Source organism: Callospermophilus lateralis, unplaced genomic scaffold (genome assembly GCF_048772815.1).
Source record: "Callospermophilus lateralis isolate mCalLat2 unplaced genomic scaffold, mCalLat2.hap1 Scaffold_43, whole genome shotgun sequence".
Taxonomy (NCBI): domain Eukaryota; kingdom Metazoa; phylum Chordata; class Mammalia; order Rodentia; family Sciuridae; genus Callospermophilus; species Callospermophilus lateralis.
In genome coordinates this window covers 13,343,698-13,366,135 of record NW_027514380.1, presented here as the reverse complement: position 1 = coordinate 13,366,135, position 22,438 = coordinate 13,343,698, and the positions used below count along the sequence as shown (strand labels likewise).

The 22,438-nt window shown below is 41.1% G+C and overlaps 1 protein-coding gene and 1 pseudogene across 1 annotated transcript in view; one reads left to right on the top strand and one right to left on the bottom strand.

The window, feature by feature from the left end:
- Positions 1–3,037, bottom strand: part of LOC143388987 (Fc receptor-like protein 2) — a 28,733-nt gene extending 25,696 nt beyond the window's left edge. Inside the window, 2 exon segments of the mRNA XM_076842367.1 lie at positions 5–22; positions 3,007–3,037. Of these exon segments, the coding sequence (XP_076698482.1) occupies positions 5–22; positions 3,007–3,037 (49 nt within the window).
- A 15,762-nt stretch (positions 3,038–18,799) lies between these two features.
- On the top strand, positions 18,800–19,159 carry LOC143389038 (thioredoxin pseudogene; annotated as a pseudogene).
- Positions 19,160–22,438: the final 3,279 nt, after the last annotated feature.

Sequence of the window (22,438 nt, the reverse complement as noted above, 5' to 3'; positions counted from 1 at the left end):
GCACCTCTTTGCTGTCAGACAGCTCCCTGTCAATCTGGAGAAAATGGGTGCAGGCCACTGGGCTGATTGCCAACAGGGTGAAACTGACCTTAAGGAGGGTAATGGCTGGAACTTCCCCCAAATGAATAATTCACAGAACGTGGAGGAACCTAAGCAGGCCATAAACGTCCACACCCAGAAGCTGTGGGCTTTGCCTTCTCTCTTGTGGCAGACACTCCCGCTTTCATTTTGCTAAATAAACCCTTCATCAGTGCTTCTTGGCGGAAGTCTTTCTTTTGCAAGAGAAGAATGGATTCGCCCATCGCAGGGTAACGGGACTGATAAAGACCCAGCATGGTCATCCTGAGGGCAGGAGCACCCACAGGAATTCTGCCAGAGGATAAGGGAGAATCACATTGGGCTAACAACAGTGAGGGGGAGGGGCAGCTCAGGCTGTGAACAGAAAAACCCTTAAGTAGAACAAACAAACGGGACCACAAAAGTGTAACTAGGGCCAAGCTATTTCGAGGCTTTTTGATTTTTGTTTTTTACAAGAATTTCTGTGAAAAAAGTTTTTTCACCCGAACAGCAGCAAAAGCAAAAGGCAAATGATATTTCTCAGAGGTTTGCATGCGAGGGGGAAGTTCCCAGGTGGTACCTGCAGGTTATGGGTGTGGGGTGGGGAGCTGAAAGGAGGAAACGGGCAGAGGGGGGGCCACCTTGGGGGTCTGGGTGGAGAGAGTCATTTTCGGCTGCTATGCAGATTAGCATTTTTGTCCCTTTGCAGGGATGCATTCTCAACAAGCCATGATTTGAATCTGGCCTCTGGGGCTCTGTGACTTCTACTCTTTTCACTACAACAGGCTGAATAAGGTCCTCCCCATTTTTTTTTTTTCTTATGGGAGAGCTCTGAGTGCTCTGAAGAGCATCCCGTTTTCTGAGAACGGGGAAGGAAAAGGAAGTCAAGTGGCTGTTGCCCTCTTCTGTGAGTGGCTGAGGGTGAGTCACTGCAGGCAGCCTGCTCCATGCCACCCTGAGACTGAGTAATAGCAGGATTCCCACCTGTTGTCAGAAACCAGCTCAGTGCTGAGACTTCTGCACATGACTGCCCAGACAGGTGTAAAGGGAAGTAGAGTGACCAACATGGCAGGGGGGCCTTACGTGGCTCAAAATGAATGCAGGAGATGAGACTTGATGATGAAGGCCCGGCCAGGACTCTGAAGGTGTCCCTGGATACTCCTATTCCATTTAGGGTGAAATTGGAGGTCTGTTTATCCCAGAACAGTTTCCAGGAGCCCAGAGAGCCCCTTCCACTGATCCTATCACTGGAGAGGCAAGAGAACAATTCTCTCTTTCTTTTGATTTAGTATTCTGTATATTATAGAATAAAATGTTTTCCTTACCTACTCTCTTTATTAAACACAGCTTTAAATCAAAAGGATCGAGATGGAATCAGTCACACGGCTTTAGAAAAGCACTATGTGTTTAAAAAAAAAAACTAAACTAAATAATGAGTCTAGAGCAGGGGTTGGCAAAGGACTGTGAGTCACGGATGTCCCGTTTTGGTAAATAAAGTGTCACTGGAACTAAGGCATGGCCCCCTGTCACTTACATATGATCCCTATCAGCTTTTCTGTCGGGAGGATAGGGTCCAGGAATTAGGCCAGCGACCAGAGAGCCCTAAACTATTTACTCTCTGGACTCTTATGGAAAAAAATTGCTGCCTCCTGACTCAGCACTAGGCAAGACTGTTGGCACAGGCTGAGTCTGATCACCCAGAAGTGTTGAGCCCTCAGCTTTTCTCTATGAATAACCATCCTCAGAGCTGTGAGCACATTCAGCGCTCAGCCAGACAACACTGAGGAGTTGTAGATAGTTCTGGATGCAGTCTCTTCTGCAGCCAGCCTGCAGATCCTCTTTGGGATGTTACCTCTCTCCCTGCACCTGGATTCTTAAGGGGTGTGGTGTGATCACCCAGGAGGGTTGGCAGTGTGGGAGCAGAGACTGCATCATCACAGAGTGTGTCAGCCCAGGGGAGTAGTAACATCTGGACATCTCCACAGTACTTTTGCCCAACCCTGTGGTGGGGAAAGATAAAAGAGGGTACTCACTTCCCCGTTTGCTGAATGGCACTCTAATGGGAGCAAAAGCCAGAGGTTAGCACAGAATATTTGTGTTCACGATTTAGAAATTAAGATCACTCTCATAGGTTGCTCAAAAATCTTCTTTCCATCTTCCCCCTTTCTCTATTCTCCTACTCCCTCACAACCAGGAATCCAGTCTTCCTCAAACACACAATTAGCCTTGGTCACAAGTCAAGCTGTGAGCTGTGCGTATGGCTCAGTGGTGGGGCACTTGTCTAGCATGGATGGGACCCTGCATTCAATCCCCAGCAGCAAATAAACAACAACAAACAAGTCAAGTTGCAAACTCATCCCTTCACCAGAGGCATTGCTAGGAACAAATCCCATGGACGTTGAGTGTTTAGTGATTCTCTTCTTTATTTCATTCTTCTTCCCCCACCCCAGGACCTTCCCTCATATCCAAGTTTTTCAAGCACCACATTGCCACATGCCAAGGCAGTCACATTCACAAAGTGTTCATCAGGAAATATATACATGGGGAGAGACATGAGAATTGAACTCAACCTAAATCAATACCTTTCCTCAGACCGTATTTTCTATGTTAGAGCCCTTTGATTCCAAGGTCGAACATTTATTTAGTGTGAGTATTAAGCTCTGAGATCATGAACATTTTACTTAAGAATCTATCATATTCCTCTATGAGTTCCAATATATTAAAACACATACTTATGATCAAAAAATGACAAGGCAGCCTGCCCTGAATGTTAAGGGTTAGAATGTTATACCATTTCATGTTCTATAGCCTTGGATTTGAAGTCAAAGCTGGAAACAGAGACTCAATTATCCCACTGTTTTCTGGGCTCTGATAAGCCTCAGACCTATTTGGAAGCTAGAAATCTCCTCCTGCATCTACCTCTGTCCTAATTCAAATTATTGAACTTACCGGAGAAGACCAGCAATGTCCACAGCAGCATGAGCGCTTGATGCAGCTATTTGAGAAGTAATCTCTCAGCCACCATCTGGGGCCTGTGAACACAGGATGAAACGTGCCTTTCAGAATAGGTTTTGTATAATTAGCCAAAAAAGGAAGTAAAAGAGCCCAGCAATGAATGACCATTATCTTTCATCCTGTGGCATTAAGAGAATTAGAGGCCAGGCACAGTGGTGCATGCCTGTAATCCCATGGCTCGGGAGGCTGAGGCAGGAGGATGGTGAGTTCAAAGCCAGACTCAAAAAAAGTGAGGTGCTAAGCAACTCAGTGAGACCCTATCTTTGAATAAAATACAAAATAGGGCTGGTGTTGTGGCTCAGCGGTTGAGTGCCCCTGAGCTCAGTCCCCAGTGCCAAAAAAAGAAAAAAGAAGAGAGAATTAGAGTGATCCTCTTAATGCCGGAGCAAGTTCATTTGTTGACACTAATGATAACAACTACTGATTCCACATGGCTCTCTCAGAGGGGGACCCAGTTTTGAGTGCCTGATGCTCATGGTTACTTCAGACCTTCAGCAAGCTTCTACAGTCAGCACCATCCCCTGAGCACGAGGAAAGGCAAGTGACTTAGTCCATCTGAATGGCTATAATGACCGATGTTAGACTGCGTCATCTATAAGCAACAGAATGATACTCACAGTTTAGGAGGCTGGTAAGTCCAAGACCAAGGCACCAGCAGATTTGGTGTCTGGTGAGGGTCTATTCTCATAAATGATACCTTCAGTATATCCTTGCATGGTGGGAAGGGGCAAACGAGCCCCCTCAAGCCTCTTTTATAAGAGGTGTTAATCCGGTTCATTAGAGTTCCAGCCTCACAATCGAATCATCCCCTGAGGACCTCCCTCTTCATGGGATTGCTTTGGGGGTTAAGAAGGAACATGTGACTCTCCAAGGAACACAGCTACTCAGATGGGAGCAGCAGTAAGTTGACCAAGAAAAACATGATCCATTTCTAGTAGAAACAGAACCAAGACTCCAGCCTAGGCAGTCTAGCTCTAAGGTCTGGCTCTGAAACACTGATATATTAGCATGATATATTGCTTCTCCGTGTTCCTTAAATTAAAAAAAATCCCAGAAGTAAATAATTAATAAGTTTTAAATTGTTTTGCTGCTCTGAGTAGCATGATGAAACCTCACTAAAAACATAAATCAATCCTTGGTCCAGAATATATTACCCACCATTAGTCACTTACTAGCCTCTAGTTTGTCAAATTGAATGTCATGATTTCATAACACTTGTGTTAAAGTTACCTTTATTTTAATTAATGATGGCTCTAAAGTACGAGTAGTGGTGCTGGCCATTTAATTACAGTGTATTGTAATAATTGTTCTACTTTAAGTCATTGATGTTAATTTATTACTATGCCTGATTTGTACATTTAACTTTTTCATAGTTTGTATATATAGGGAAAAACCTAGATCATATAGGGTTTGGAACCATGAGAGCTGTATGCTCCACTGGGGTCCTTGGAGCACATCCTCCATGAATGACGGGGAGTCTACTGTGTGACTGGCTGCTCAGCATCTGTCTCCAGACAGATGCAAGTTGACGTTTGGGAATGTATGCAGCATGAATTAAATTACAAAATTATAGGGAGGGACTGACCAATAGTGAAGTAGTCATAAACTCAATGTCATCTGTTTAGGTGAATTCCTAACATTTTTTGGTACTAGGAATGTTCTAACTCTGAGCTACACACTGAGACCCTTTTTATCTTATTTTATTTTATTTTATTTTATTTTAAGACATGATCTTGCTAATTTTTCCAGGCTGGCTTCCTCTGCCTCAGTCTCCCAAGTCACCACACCTGAGTGAACACTTCACATTTTATTACCCACTGTTAATATAGTTTCACTTTGGGAAATACTGATGATTCCATGATATTTATATGTTTATCATGGCCTTGCTCATGATAGTAAAGAGAAAATACTAAAAATATCCCTAGAAGGGCAGATTAAAAAACAAGTGTGTGTGAAAGTCATGTGGAATGCTAAGCAATAATTAAAATAATTCTGTGGAAGAATATTTCACAGCAAGATAAGATGCTTTGCATAATGATGATGATGAAGGGGAGATCTGTGGAGAGATGCAAATGGTGGAGGGTGGGAGGAGGGGAGGGAAAGGGAGGCACTAGGAAGTAGATTGAGCAAATCATGTTATGTGCATCTATAAACATGGCATAGCTGTTAGGTGCAGGACAGGCTGAATAAGTTGTCTGCAGGGCATGCCAAATAAAGTTAGCTGCAGGATGACCTGGCCACTCAAACCCTCTATCTGCTTCTTCATCAACTATTTGCTTCAAGCCCAAATGCCCAAGCCCCGCTCAAGGCTTCAAGGCTGAACACTCAATCCCCTGCTCAAGGCTGAACACTTAACCCCACTTGTGCCAACAAGGCAGCTTGCAGACCCAGAGACCTCATTAGATTTGGGCTATAAAAACTTCCTCCTGCCAGGCCCCTCTCCCTTGCTCTCTCTCTTGCTATCTCTCTTGCTTTCTCTGTCTCTCTTTTGCGTTTTCTCTCTCTCTCTCTCTCTCTCTCTCTCTCTCTCTCTCTCTCTCTCTCTCTCTCTCTCTTTTCTCCTCTGCTGCACTGCTGTTATAAAGATCTCTTGGTTGCTCTGAGTGTTGTGGTCACTTTCCTTTCATTTGGTGCCGAGACCGGGAGAGGGAGAGGGTTAAAACCCACTTTTGGGTCCCTCTTCCTTCGGAAGTGCCACTCACCGGACGGCCTGAACCCATTTTCTCCACCGCCAGAACTCCATCCACCCCCGGCCTTTGATTGGTGAGTTTCCCATTCCTGGAGCCCTAAACCCAATTGTGGGGTCAGGAGGATTTGACTGTTGATTGTCCCACAAACCTCTTTGCCCAACTGCGGGGAGGAAAAAACTCCATCACAGCCTTCAAGGCCATGGTGGCCCTCAGGGACTCCTTCCTAGGGTAGAATAGACTCCTGGATTCTAAATTATTCCCCTTCCCCTTCCCAGCTGGTAGTTTCCCAGCATAGGCTTTGTAGGTCTCCCTCAAAGGACTGTGTAACCTCTGGGAACACATGACAGAGAACTGAACATCTCACCCCACCCAGACCTTCATGGTCTCAGTGACTCTCCTAAAGTCCTAGTCCTCACACCTTCAAGACTCAGCCGCTAGAGAGACGCTTACTCTCCTCTTCCTCCCTCTTCCCCTGTCTCTCTCTTTCCTGCCCTGAGAGTATCCGGCCTCTCCAGGAGGGGTCCCAAAAAGCCTTGGCCAAGGTCTCTCACAGCTCCAGCTCCATCCAGGATGAGAGCTTCGACTGTCAGGATTCGGTGACAACCAATCTCTGCAGCTCGAATCTGCCACTAAGGCACTCCTGATTTTTGGCTCTAGCGGGGATGCCCCTTTTGCCAATAAATCCGTTTCCTCCTTCTCTCTTATACTATCTTTGCGTCTCCTTCCCTCCTCCTTATACTACATTTGCGACTTGGGTAATGTGTCCTCTCTGTCAGTCGACTCTCCCCTACAATGCCTCTTGGATAACTTCAAAACCCTCTCCTTGACACCAGATATCAAACCCAAAAAATTGATAAAATATAGCACCCAGGCCTGGCCCACTTATGCCTTAGACAACCAAATCAGATGGCCTGCTTTTGGGTCCCTGGATCCCTCCATTCTGAGGGATCTCTACAATTACTGTGAGTATTCGGGAAAAAAATGGGTAGAGATCACTTTCTTCTTATTCTGATCCAATCCTGTACTCTGCACCTCTTGCAAACCTCTACAAATTCCTCCAGCTTGCAAAAAACTTCCCCAACCACGATCCCCAACTTTCTTCTCCTCCAGACTCATCCACTACTTTTGACCCTGCTAATGAACCTCCATCCTATTGCCTGACTCAAATAGGCCCTCACCCTTAGCCTTCTGTCCCAGACTCTCCACCGTCACTCCCACCTCAGTAACCTGCTTTCTCCCCTCCAATTACTAGATCAAAAACCTACACCACCGCCCTTCCTCAGACTGTTGTCCCCTTGCTGAGGTAGCGGTTACTGAAGGAATCCCTCCACCCACTCACTCCTCTCTTCTACTGTTAGCACCCACACTGGTTCCACCAGGTCATTTTACCAGCTAATACAAAGCTCAAATGAGCTGAGGAGAGCCATCACACCCCTATCAGAGATCTGGTGAAAATGGCCTTTAAAGTTGCTTTGGAATCACTGAAAACAGGTTACTAAGAATTAAAGTCCCTTATAGGCTTTTTGGGATATTCACTCCCGTCTTCCCCTCTGCTCTACCTGTTCTGCTGCTCAAGTTTTCCTTGCTAGGGAAAATCCAAAACCCCTTTCCTATTATTCTTTTACATCTTCTTCCTCATTCTCACATCCACAGGAGCTGCTCTCAGCCACCATCCCCTCTTCCCCCTCCCTACCAGGCCCACAGAAAAGTCTTAACTGACCTTCTCCAGCAATATCCACCATGGCTGATTTTAGGACTTTCAGCAAAAGAATCTCTACAAAAGAGTTTAATGTAGATAAACTTCCTTTTTTCATGTTGCCCTGTTTTACTTGGTCACTGGCTGGAAAAATCAGCACTCCAGGTGCTGGACACCCCCCTCACTAGTTTTTCACAAAAATATGTGAACAAGGCCTCTGGCCTTGAGCTGGGCTTCACACTGATGGCTACATTTCTAAGATAAGGGTGTTACCAACTGGGATCCATGGTAACAGCTGGCAGGGGGAGGAAAGAGAAGGAAAAAAAGCTCTCCCCTTCCCAGGTGTTCTTGAAGGGTTAACTTGCCCAGAACAGAGAGAAAAAAAAAACTGCTTTTTGTGAACTTCTGCAGACTGTGAACTTCTGAGCCCCTTCCCTTACATTTTGGGTGCGAAACTCTGAAACTACCTAAACTTGGGGTTCAGGGGATTAATGGATTACAGCAGAAGGTGTGCTCTCTGAATCTGGCTGCAACCAAATAAGACTGTTTCCCTATCTTTGGTGCTATCTTAGGTGCCTTGCCTTGTCCGTCCCTACAACAGTATAATTCTATGTACTTAAACATTGTTCATGTTTTCATGAAAGGGTCAACAGATGTGATTAATTGTGCAAATAACAAAATATCTCTTATTGAAATGGAATAATTTGCCTAAATTCAGAAATTTACAAGGATTGGTTCAAAGTGTGAATAAAGAAGGAGTTAACTGATGGGAAAGAGAAATTAGAAGGTTCTAGGTATGGATTTAATAGAAGGAAAATGTGTTTCTGGATAAGAGAGTCTATTAAGTAAATAAGAGGGCTTAAGCAAGTGATAAAGAAGGTCTTTGCATATTGGTTAAATATGTAAGTTTTTTGAGCAAGTAATCTTGAAGGAATTAAGCATTATACAACTATGGTTAAACAACAACTGTTATTTTGCAATATTGTAATATGTTATTTCTTTAAGAGCTAAACTTGATTGATATAAAAACATCAATGTAATTGTGGTACTATTACTCTTCTTTGTATATCAAATGTGTTCATATTTTCCAGGTACATAAGTCTTTAAGATAGAAGCTTTAAAAAAAATTATATCAAGCTGGTGTTCTCCAAAAGGTTGCATGGTGATTTTAGGCTTATAAAAATAACATATTGGAGATTTATTTATAAAATTTAATTTTCTATAACTGGACCTATTATCAATAAGATTAATATAAAGTTCTATAAACTGGGTACAATTTAAATGTAATATATTGTGTTAGCTAGTATTCATATGACCTCGAACAACAATATATGTAAACTCTATAAAATAATATTTAAAAACAAAGATCAGCTTCAATACTAGAACACTTTACCTAAGATTTATAAAGAGCCCTGCCTTACTTGAGATAAGGCTGTGCCTCCCATCTTACTACATGTAAGAATGACTCCAAAGTAGGCCAGACTTCAGCTAAAGCCCAATACTCTTATTAATTTAGGGTGAAATTGACTTTGCTGGATGTTTAAGATCAAGACTTAAAGTTAAATTAAAATGGCCAAGAAAACCAATATTTGGCTCTTGCCCTCTGAGTCAGTCTGAATCTAGGGAACAGGGAACTTTTCTAAAGAGCTTTGCAACTCTGGGCCACATAACCTCCTGATCAGGGAGATTAATGAGACCACTGGAGAATGAAAAGCCAATCCGTGCATTTGCTATGAAGAGGAGGGTCATCAAAGAAGGGAGACATCCCTGATGCTTCCAAGGGAACCCACATGGTCAAGCAAGACCTGGACCCATCCTAGCGCAAATGGCACTAGCAGAACTAAGAAGCTGCTCTCAAGTTCCCCGACTAGCGACCCCTATGGGAACTCGGCTGACTCTTAACAATAGATAGAAACAAAGTCAATTTTGACCAACTTGATCGTAAACACCTAACAAAAACAGTTAAGCCAAAAAGTCATTCTTAGGAATAATGAAAGACAAGAACAGCTAAAAAAAGAGGAGACAACAACTAGGCCAACAGGCTCCATGGGGAATGTTCAGTCAAGTATGGCCTTGGCTTCTCCCCCTCGCAGGACTCCTATTAGTCTTCTCTATGTTTCTTCTAATAGGACCATGTCTATTAAATTGCCTACAGAAGTTCCTGCAAGATCAGATACACAAATTCACCAACCAGTCAGTCAATCAACTACTTCTTTAAAACTACCAGCCCTGATGCCCAAGACAGAGACCTAGGACTCATGACCAACTCCTCTGGCTCCAGAGACTCTGCTCCCAACTGAAACCCTCCCTAACCCCTTTTCCAGATTTTAAAACCCCTCTTTCACTTCCTAGGAATGAGAACTACTCTCCAGCACGTCCACTCTGCTTATTCTGTCTGCTCTACAGCATCCCCACAAGGAAGCATCAAACCTAAACTCCCCACACCTCAGATGAGGAGCCACCAGCCAGGCAAAGATGGGTGGATAAACTTCACTCATGTGCCTAGGCACAAAAAGCTTCGCTACCTACTTACATTGGTTGATACCTTTTCAGGTTAGATAGAAGCCTCCCCTACCTCCAGGGAAACTGCTGACACCGTCACCTCCATCCTCATTGAGGGGATCATTCCCAGGTTCAGACTTCCCACCTCCATCCTGTCAGACAACAGTCCGGCCTTTACTTCTCAGGTTGTTCAATAGTCTCCAAAGGCCTCAACATCACTTGGAGGCTCCACATCCCCCACCAACCCCAATTCTTGGGTAAGGTTGAGAGGCCTAACGGCATTCTCAAGGATCATCTCACTAAACTTACTATAGAACTCAGGCTCTTCTGGCCCAATCTCCTGCCGTTGGCCCTCACCTGAATTCAGGCAGCCCCAAGGGCCCCCTCAGGCCTTAGCCCCTTTGAGCAATTCTATGAGTGCCCTTTCTTAACCACCCAAAGCTTTCCAATCACTCCTCCTCCCCTGTGCCCTACCTGCCCTATCTCACACTTCCACGCAAACTCCTAAGGGAACATGCAGACTGGTGTCTTCCTGTTCCATTCATTGCCTCAATTCCAGCACAGCTACAAATGGAATTGGACCCTCTTCAACTGGGTGACTCAGTCTTACTTCATGAACTGCATTCTCAATTGTTGGAACCTCACTAGACGGGACCCCATACAGTCATACTTACTACCCCAATGGTAACCAAGCTTTTAGACACCCCCGCCGGTACTATGTCTCCTGCCTTAAAAAGGCACCTGTTCCAAATGTCCAGTCCTGGACTTCCACCACAACCACTCAAAATTTCTCGCCAACTCTCTTCTTCTTCTATTAATCATTATTCTCTCTCAAGTTTTTATTTTTGGCTGCCCTGGTGTTCTCAGACCTGTCCCCTGAACATTCCTCCACTTTCCCTCCTAGGTCCTACACCGCCCACCAATAAGCAGGAAGTAGCCAGAGGACTTTACGCCATCCTGCATGTCACTTAGAAAAACAAAAAGGAGGAATGTTAGGTGCAGGACAGGCTGAGTAACCTGTCTGCAGGGCATGCCAAATAAAGTTAGTTGCAGGATGACCTGGCCACTCAAACCCTCTGTTCTTTATCAACTATTTGCTTCAAGCCCAAATGCCCAAGCCCCCACTCAAGGCTAAACACTCAACCCCCTGCTCAAGGCCAAATACTTAACCCCTCTTGTGCCAACAAGGCAACTTGCAGACCCAGAGACCTCATTAGATCTGGGCTATAAAAACTCCCTCCTGCCAGGCCCCCCTCTCTCTTGCTATCTCTCTTGCTTTTCTCTCTCTGTTGCTCTCTCTCTCTCTTCTCTTTCTCTCTTTTCTCCTCTGTTGCACTGCTGTAATAAAGATCTCTTGGTTGCTCTGAGTGTTGTGGTCACTTTCCTTTCAATAGCGAATCCCACCATTATGAATAAATGTAATGAACTAATAAAAAATTAAAAAGACAGGGTGCTTAGGATATAGTCTTAAGGAAAAGTGGTGCAGAATGCAATTCAGTTACTGTACACCACTCAACCCCGCCCTAAGAAAAGGTATTTGTTCAATAAGCACCAAAGAGTTAGTGTAATTACATCTGAATAATGAAATTTAAAGTGATGTTTATTTTTCTAACTTTGTTTATTAGTGATTTCTACTATTCTTAAAAAAAATCTGCTCTTTGTGTATTTTTTTAAAAAAATAAGCTGTGGGTTTTGTGGTCTTTCTCCCTTCAAAGTGTTCCAAACAAGGCAATTCTGCACAGGTGAATGGGCAATCAGAGTTTGAAAGAGAGAAGGTTCTTCTCTCCCTGGGGACAGAGCTGTCACTTTTCTCATTAGGCTTCAGGCTTCTAGGTCTGTCACTCCTCTCAATCTCACCAGCCAGGAAGGCATGGCATTCTAATGGGAAGTGAACTGAGGAGAGAATATGGGAAGGAGCATGCGGAAGACGGTGGAGAGTTGGTGGTAGGTACCTATATTTTCATAGACATCTGAAGAGTTTATTCACACTATTGACGTCCTTCATTTATTCTGATGTTCCATTCATAAAAATGTGGCCACTTCAGTTGAGAATTTATATTTCCTTAGGCATTACAAAGTGGTATGAGGTAGAATTCATGGTTGGTTCTAAAAGGAGTGTTGCAGGTAAAGAAGAGACCAATGAGTCAGAGACCAAGGCTATTGTAGTGAGATGGTAGGAAACAAGGGTGACAGCAAGCCCTCTGAATATTGTCAGCTGGTAGACAGCCAGTAAACATTTATAGGTGTATAGAAATAGCTTAAAAGCATACCCAAAATTGGATGCAAACTTAGAACCACAACCAGAGACTAGAAACTTAACAGTTCCTCGGGGGAAAAATCAACTTAATGATTAAGGTTATAAGTGGTAGGAATGACATTTTGTATGGAGAAATTAGATAAAGTGAGAGAAAATAATACTTCTTGTGCAAAGATACTTAGCTACCAACATATTGGAGTCACAGATATTGAGGGAATCAGCATTAGATAAATGAAAAAAGCCCCTTAGATCCACTAGGTAGATCCTTAACTTGGAGATTCCACCATGGGGACATACAGGAGAATACAGGTGCAGAGAAACAGTCTTTCAATATCTTGAATACGATACAAATTAACAATGCCAAGTTGGGGCACATTAGGGTTGAGACAGAAACAAATAGCATCTTCAGGAATTATACATCAGGGCCAAGCAAATCACATTTCCCAACTGAAGAGGTTGATTACTAGGATAGTTACAGTTAAAGTTGAAAAATGGTACAGTTAACTTCAGAGGACCCTAGATATCTGTAGTTGAACTTGGGGTTTGAGGGCCACTATAACAGAATTAAATGTCATGATATATATATATATATATATATATATATATATATATATATATATATATATCCCTTACCATAGTATAAGTGCTGCATAAATGGCAATAGAGTAGTCATAATCCTGATTTTCATAGTTGTGGTTGTAGTGGTCCCAGTAATTTTAATTATCTGGAACAACATTTTGTGTCTTTGTTGAATGAGACTTGATCTAAGAATGTCATGCCCAAAGTTATAAATAAATATATACTTCTGGAGGTACAATAAAGGTGATACTGTTGTTTAGAGAACTCCTAGAGCAGAATTCACCAGAAGAAATCTAGATATTATCTCCATAGATACTTTCTAGATGTTATTCAGGCAGACTGAGTCCCTTCTACCTAGAAGATCCTCTACAGTGTCATTCATTAATTTATAGAGCTACATTGGAGACCCGGAACAGACCAAATACATGATAGGGAATTTGAAATGCGTAAGAAGGGCTGGAAGCTTTCAATCATTCCCTTTCTGGCAGAGAGGGATAAAAACATGCCCTAGAGATCTAGTTAAAAAAAAAAAAAAACTTGCATTTGCATATTTACTCCAAGAAATTAGAGAATGGCAAGAATAAACTTGTGCTTTCAGGTAATGATTTCTGAATCGACTGGAGTTTTACAGAGTTTCTATGTCTTTTATAGGTTTATGTGAATTTTTAATGAATTTTTTTATGAAGAGTATCAATTCCTTCAATAGTGTAGAAGATATGCTGGTTCAAAAAGGCATTGCTACTCCTCAGGTGGAGAATAAAGGGGAATCCAGTTTTGGAGTCTGAGGAGAGGCAGAGGGAGGAAGATATCATGATTCTTGGAAGACATTACAGCAGCATCTGCCACAGGAAGCAGCCCTCCCTCTGTGGGAGAAGATGCCTCCGGCAGTGGGTGGCACTCCATGGGGACAGCAGATGGGGGGGGGGACCTCTAGGGGATCAAAGAAAATTCAATTGCAGCTTCTCTACTTTCTGCTTTAATGATACCTGTGTGGGTTTTCCAGAAGAAACGAAGGCTAATGACTAAGGGTAACTGCGGTCCATGGGTCACTGACTGTAGCAGCCCTTGAAGAGGTACCCACCACAGTTTCCTGTGGGTGTCTTCCTGACAAGCAGGTAAGTATCGGTTGTATTGTGGTCAAAGAAGTCAAGAACCAAGATCCAGATTGTAGTTTTGGCTTTCAATATTGGTTTCCCCTGAGGTTTTCTGCTTAATCTTCTAACATGTTCTGTTAAAACTCCTTCCTGATTCACAAAGGTATGATTTCCAAGAGAGGAAGCATGACATCACTGACTGAGGCCTCCATTCACACATTCATCTATTTTATAAAGTTCTCTTCAATGCTCTCTACTTTCTGGGCACTCTGCTAATGCACCACATGCACACAGATAAAAAGATATCATGGTCCCCAAACTTCTAAGAATCCCAGCTTAGCAAACATTGGTAGATGAAGCATTTATGTGTCATACCTCGTGGGGGACTCTATACGGGATGTGAATGGACATGGTGGAGGTTAAGGAGTGGAGAAATAAAGGCTTTCAAAAGAAATTGACATTAAAAATTAAATTACATTTAAAAAGAAGTGGATATTGAGGAATGGGTAGGTTTTAATCAAACAATTAAGACTTGGGAAGAGGGAGAGCTTCCAGGCCTAGAAAGCAGCAAAAGCAAAATAAGTGACAGGGACAATTGTGGGCTTCTCAGGGAACCACGGTTACTTGAGATTGGCAGATGCATCTGTACAAGGAGACAAATCCCAAAGGTGGGCAGGGGGAAAATGAGGGTGCCCTTGCAAACATGCTGAAAATCCAGTGAGAACCCTCATATTTCCGCAGGGTGGAGGAGGCATCCACAGAATTTCCCAGGAAAGAACAGTAAGAGTGTCGGGTGTCCTCTTACCAGTGCTTTTCCCATCCCTACTGCTTTCTTTTCTGCATGAGAGAAGAGGCCCATCTGATTGATGAGTTGGGGTGCAGACACCAGCTCGCAGTTTCTTGCTCCCTCTTCTTTGTCCCCAAGCAGAGAGTAATCTTCCATACTCATTTCCCATGTGAAATTTCAAGGAACCATCAGAGAAGCCTGCTTCCTCTGCTTGCGGGTTGGCCACAACTGTCTTAACAAAGTCCATTGAGAAAAGTAGAAACCCTCTATTTGGCTCAGATCTAAAGCTCATGATCCAGTCTAGCATGGTCTAGTAAGGCTCATAGTTTGGTTCCAATCCGACTTCATTCTCAATTTAGTTCTCCCTGGAGGGTAGATGTAGGTAAGAAGTTCCATGAACTCCTAACTATTCTGAGACTAATAGGAACCTTTTAACTATAATCACAGCAAAATTATTCTGGATTTTAACAACTGGGTATGTTGTGGACTGGAGAGAAACAACTAGAGAGAAATAGAATAGTTGGGTGACCACTGATACATGGGGAGGATAAATACAAGAAATGCCAGAGAATCAAAATCTGTAGGACTTGGTAGCTGATTGGATGTGGGTTGTGAGAGGAAAGCCAAAATTCAGACACATGCCCAGATTCCTAGACCTGGATTTTACTGAGTTATGAATTTACTATTTGTTTTTTTAAGGGAGGCCTGATCTTCTTTTCTTGATAGAGGTCCCTCCCACACACACCAATTGTTCTTAAATCCTGAGATTCCCCTTAGAAGACATTCTAGACTTTCTGCCACATGAATTGCAGTTTTGTTATACAAATTCTGTGGAGCTCTCTCTGACCATTTTCTCAGGTATTTGTTTCACCTTTAGCTTCTTTCCTCCTCTCTTTAACCATCATGCTCAATCTCAGCCTACTGCTGCCTGAGAAATATGGTGGCAGCTTTGTCTATGACCTACAGGAAACTTTCACCCTCTAGGAAAGAAGTCACCTACTACAGAACCATTCAAGAGGATGATGCATAATAATGTACGTGGCAAAATTATAAATTACCCCACTGGGCAAGGAACCCTGAGCCGAGCAAGGAGAGAGCAAAGGAAGGATACGTTCTAGAGGTTCCTTCTAACAATTTTAACATCCATGTATAACCAAAGATAGAATTTCCTTCCAATTATTTCTAATTAATTAAAACTTCCCTTCCATGTGGCATCAGATACATTGGAGACTAAAATTAAGAAGTTTTAAAATATGATTTTGAATTGATAGACACAATACTGCAAGAGATTACTGCTGGTTACAAGAGAAAGAAAACAGGGGCTGGGGTTGTAGCTCAGTTGTAGAGCACTTGCCTAGCATGTGTGAGGCACCAGGTTTGATCCTCAGCACCACATATAAATAAGCAAAATAAAGGTGCATTGACAACTAAAAAAAGTTAAAAAAAAAGAGAGAGAAAGACACTCAAAGAACCATAGAAGCCTATGATTACAGATAATATTAAAGGTTACCAATATTTTCAGAAAGCCTCTGTTTTCAGGCAGGAATATTTTTAGGATTTATTATTATATTAAATATAAATGTCTATTTTCCATTACAATAACTATTCTGTGATCCAAGGTGGATAAATAAGGACTGATATTTAAATCTCCTTACTTTCAAAATCTCATTAAAAGATGGGAAAAAAGCCAAAATGAAAATAAAGCCACATCCCCACTGGGAAAACAAGAAGTGGGAATATTGGTTCTGGGAAATTGTGGTAGACTAAAAATTCTGCAAATCCTCCCACTTTAAATGCTTCTGAGTGATGAATAAATAGCATCTAACTTTAAGTGTACACCTAAACATGCAAGGAAGAAGGAAATTCCCCCATTACAGACAAAACAGGAAGTAAAAATTAAAAGTTAAATATTTAAAATGGCATTAGAGCCCCCCAGCCCTGGAATGAGGTATGAGAGAGGAAACTCTATACTAGGTAATTTACATAGACACATATGTCTATGTGGAACTAAGGGATAAAAATTTCGGCTTTCAAAAGGCAGACTATTGAAACTAAACCACCAGCATAATGTCTAGACTCCAAATGAGTGGTTGATGGGGAAAAGTCACCCACCGGCCTAGACAGGTAACAAGAAATTTGTGTTTGTATGAGCTCTGGGGGAAATAGAAATTTTCTCCCACAATAGCAAAACCCAGGACCCATGTTCATGGGTGTGTTTCTGGGAAACCCCAAATTAGGAATCACCATAAGACTCGGTCCTGAGCTGACGGTATTTCTAGGGCTTAGAAGAAACAAATGCAAAATGGCTTTTGAAGGACACAGAAGCACAGGACAGAGTAACATCAGCAAGATGGCAGACTAAGAAATATCAGCCTTCACCTTCAAAATAAATAGGCAATTAATTTTTTTAATTAAAGCAAGAAAGAAAAAAAAAGAAATTGAAAAGTCTATGATGTGGATATAATTTGTCCTTTCCAAACTCATGTTAATGTTTGTCCCGAGCACATTAGGGCTGAGAGGTAGTGAGGCATTTAACAGGCAGTTAGGCTATTCAGAATGTTAACACCATTCTCAGTGGAGTTTGTGTCTTACTCTCATGGAGCTGAATTAGTTACCGTGAAGAATGAGTGGTTAGGAAGCAAGCTTGGCTTTTTCTTCTTGGCTTCCTCTCTTCACATCCCTCCACACACATCCATGCCCATGTCTGATGCATGGGCATGGCACATCAGTCTCTGGCACCACTCAAGCTGGATCTGAAACTCAAGAGGGCTCCTCTCCACCATGATTAACCAGGTGGGGGAAAAGGATATTGGAAGGACCACAGATACCTCCACTACTGAAGATCCCAAGTGCTCGGTGCCTCTGAAGACTCCAGATTATTGGCTACACCTGTAATCTTTGCTCTGCATCAAACTCAGCTGAGAAAATGCATGGATGTTAGCATGCGTGTCCCCATTGGAGCCAGAACTACTGATGCCACTCAGCTGGTGCCTTCACACTCACCAATGAAACCAGTCCATAAAGTCTGGAAGAGTTGAGGGTTCCATCAGTGAGCACACCACAGAGAAAGAAAGGCAAGAAGAAACAGGAAAAAGCAAGTAACAAAATAACACCCAAAGAACACAATGGTTTTCAAAAACTGACCCAAAGAAACAGAGACCTAAAAACTAGCTGACCAAAAAAAAAAAAAAAAAAGCCAACTTTCAGCTAGACAAACTTTTAAAAATAAGAAAAGACTTGAAAAAGTAAAATCAGAAAAAGGAGACATTACAATGCAACCACAAAATACAAAGGATCATGAGACTAAACAATTATATACCAACAAGTTAGATAACTTTCAAGAAATGAATAGACTCCTACAAATACACCACCTTTCAAGATGGAATTATGATGAAACTCTGCACAGACCAATCATAAGTCAGGAGACTGACTTAGTAATAATTTTAGAATCTTCTATCAAAGAAAAGCTCAGGACCTGATGGCTTTAGGGCTGAATTCTACCGAACATTTAAAGAAGAATTGATATCAGACTTTTTCAAATTCTTCCAAAATACTGAAGAGGAGAGAATTTTTATATACTAATAATACAAAGTCAGCATTACCCTGACACCAAAGTCAGATCAGTGCACTATAAGGAAGGGAAATTACAATCCAAAATCCCTGATAAACACAGATCTGAAAATTCTCAACAAAATCCTAGCGACTGAAATTCAACATCCCAGTGAGAGGATCATTTGCCATGAGCAAGTGGGATTTGTCCTTGGAATACAAGGATGTTCAAATAAGCAAAGTAATAAATTGATGGATCACATTAACAAAATAAAGGACAGAGACCATTTGACCACACAATAGATGCAGAAAATCATCATCTTTTATGATAAAAAATAAAAACTTTCAATCTCTCTATTATGTACAGTTTTAATGCATGATTTTTTAAAACTTTTTTGGAAGTCAATTATTTATTAGTGATGCAAACAGAGGCTTAATGTTCGAATTTTTTAACAAAGGAATAAAGATAAAGATAAGGCAGGCTGCAAGCTCCCCTCCCAATTCTGTCCCATGGTGCCTTGGATCCGTTTCCATCAGATGCAACAGTCACTCATTAGACCCCCAACAGCCAAAATGGTGAAGCAGATCAGCAACCAGAAAGCTTTTCAGGAAATCTCGGAGTCTGCAGGAAACAAGCTTGTAGTAATAGTTGATTTTTCAGCTATGTGATGTAGTACTAGTTGACTTTTCAGCTATGTGATGTGGCCCTTGCAAAATGATCAAGGCTCTCTTTCATTCCCTCTCTGAAAAGTATCCCAACTTGTTGGTCCTTAAAGTAGTTGTAGACAACTGTCAGGATATTACTGAGGAGCATAAAGTCAAATGCATGCCCACTCTCCATTTGATTAAAAGTGTAAAAAGGTAGGTGAGTTTTCTGGAGCTAATAAGGAAAAGCTTGACGCCACCATTAATGGATTTGTCTATGATTTATGAACAATATAACCATCCATCAGTTGTTCAAAACTTGTAATTTTTTAAATTTATGAAAAGTATGAAGTACAGAAATTATATATCCTACTGCCAATAAAATATTCATTCTACCATTTAAAAAAAAGAAATAAACTCTCAACAAATTATGATAGAGGGAATATACCTTAATATTATATAGGCTATACATCATAAGCTTGGGCTAATATCATACTCAATGGTAAAATGTTGAAAGATTTTCCTCTAAAAATCAAGAACAAGGCAAAGATGCCCATTTTTATCATTTTTCTCAACCTAGGGGTCCCAGCCAGAGCAATTAAGCAAGAAAAAGAAATCAAAAACATCCTAATGGCAAAGGAAAAAGAAAATTTGACTTCTCTCATAAACAAATGACATAACCTCAGTGTAGAAAACTGTAAAGACTTCACCAAAAAAAAAGGGTGGGGGATGCATGTTAGAAACAATGAGCAAATTCAATAAAGTTGCAGCATACAGTTCAACATACATAATTTCCATGTATTAACAATGAACTATCTGAAAAAGAAATCTTTCAAGAGAGTTCAATGTATAAGCAGAGGTCACCAAAAGCAGAAGTTACTAAGAGACCAAATTTAAAAAAATGGATAAATCTAGAATAGCACAAAATGCAATTTATTAGGGACAAAGAGATGGATGTGTCTTTAACAGCAGCAAGACAGGAGGAAAGGGTTTGTATGCTAAGTTAGACAAACAGCCTGTGACTAACTGGAATGTACCTGGGATTTCTGAAAAACTATTAACAGGTCAACCATCAATTAACAGGCATCTTAACAACTTTATCTTATAGGGTTTGAAATGAGTGCCAGAGTCACCTGAGGGCAAGAAGGCATGATGAAACAAGTTGAGACAGATACAAATAAATGGAAAGATATCCTATAATCATGAATTGGAAGAATTAAAATATTGAAAATGTCCTCTCTACCCAAAGTGATCCTCAGATCCAATGCCTCCTCTATCAAAATTCCAATGATAGCCGGGTACAGTGGTGCATGCCTGTAATTTTTTAAATTGATGAAAAGTGTGAAGTACAGAAGTACTGCCAATAGCCAGCATCCCAGGAGGCTGAGACAGGAGGATGATGAGTTCAAAGCCAGCCTCAGCAACAGCAAGGTGCTAAGCTACACAGTAAAACCCTGTCTCTAAATAAAATACAAGGGGCTGAGGATGTGGCTCAGAGGTAGCGCGCTCTCCTGGCATGCGTGTGGCCCGGGTTCGATCCTCAGCACCACATACAAACAAAGAGGTTGTGTCTGCCGAAAACTAATAAATAAATAAATATTAAAAATAAATAAATAAAATACAAAATAGGGCTGGGTATTTGGCTCAGTGGTCAAGTGCACCTGAGTTCAATACCTGGTACAAATATATTTATACCAATATGATTTTCCCAGAAATTAGAAACCCAATTTTAAAATCCACAAAAGACCCTAAATAGTCAAAGCAATGTAGTAAAACTATTCTGTTAGAATTAAATTCTATTGATTTGGCAGAATTTGTTCTTGGGCAAAGAACAAAATTGGAGACATAAACCTACCTGATTTCAAAACATAGTAATAAGCCATAGTTCTAGTAATTGAAACATTATTGAATTAGCTTAAAAACAGATATATGAACAATAGAACAGAATAGAGATTCCAGAAATAATCTTGTGAATTGAAAATTAACTGATGATTTATAAAGGTACCAGGAACACATAATTAGAAAAAGATGGTCTCTTCAATAAATGGTTTAGAGAAAAATGAGCATCCACAAGTAAAATAATCAAATTCAATGCTTACCTCACATGGTAAGAAGAAAAAAATTCAAAATAGAATTAAGTCTCAAATATTAAAATCAGAAACTGTAAAACTGCTGGAGGAAACTCAGGGGGAATTTTGATAGTGGTTTTGGCAATAATTTTTTAGATACGACTCCAAAATCACAGGCAACAAAAGCAAAAAATAGACTAGTAGGATTGCATCGAACTAAAAAAATTTTTTGTGTAGCCAGAAAACAATAAACAGAGTCAAAAGGTAACCTACAGAATGGGAGAAAATCTCTCCAAATGATGTATCTCATAAAGGCTTAATATCCATTGTATAAGGAACTCAATTTGGGAGCAGTAAAAGAAACAATTCAATAAAAATTGGCAAAGACACTGAATAGATATTTGTCCAAAGAACACATACAAATGGCCAATAGGTTTGAAATGGGCATATGTTCAAATCATTAATAATCAGGGGAACAGAGATTAGAGCCACACAGAGCTCACACCTGTGAGAATGGTTGCATATGAAATAGGTGAAAGGCAACAAGTGTTGAAGAGGATGTGAGAAGAGGGAAACCCTGTATACCGTTGGTGGTGATGTAAGTTAATACACCCATTGTGTACAATAATTCAGGGTTTCTCCCAAAATTACAAACAGCACTACTGGATGATCCAGCAACCCCACTACTGAATCCATTCTCGAAGAAGATGAAATCGCTATGTCAGAGAGAGATCTGCGCTCCCTTGTTCACGGCATCATTAAGCACAACAGCCCTCAGTCCATCCATCAGGGAAAAAGGGCAAAAGCCAAAATGTTGGCTATTTTCTCCTGGACTTTTTTACTTCCTTAACTTTGGTCTGCAAGTTCTGGTTTTAAACACCCAGCAGACCAGATTTGCATTCTTGAAGCAGCAGTAATAGGTTTCAACTTGCATATCTGTAATTTACAGTTAGCCCTTTGTTGGCTTCACGTTAGTATCAGTGCTGGGAGTCAGCGCTGTGTTTTATCTGTCCTGGAGGGGATTCATTTTGGTCTCAACTTAGGTTGTTCTGTTACAATTAGTACTTCCTCAAAACTCTAACAGGCAACAGTTGTAAAGTTTTGCAAGGAAAATACAAAATGTAATTTACAAAAGCAAAAACATATTTAGTTCTTATACTATCTTTGGAATAAGAAACATGATTTCTGTCATAGTGCTAATGTATTTTTGGTATTTATTTAGCCTCTATGAAGATCTATAAATTTTAAAACTCTTAAAATATTTAAATGCATTGTGTAATTTACCAAACCTTTACTTAGTTATGTATTATATCCCCTATTTGAGATCACATTACTGGCAGAAATCAAACAATAGTCTTAAACATATTTATTTATTTATTTATTTATTTATTTATTTATTTATTTATTTATTTATTTATTTAGTGGTGCTAGGGCTTGAGCCCAGGGCCTTATGCATGCAAGGCAAGCACTCTGCCAACTGGGCTATATTCCCAGCTTA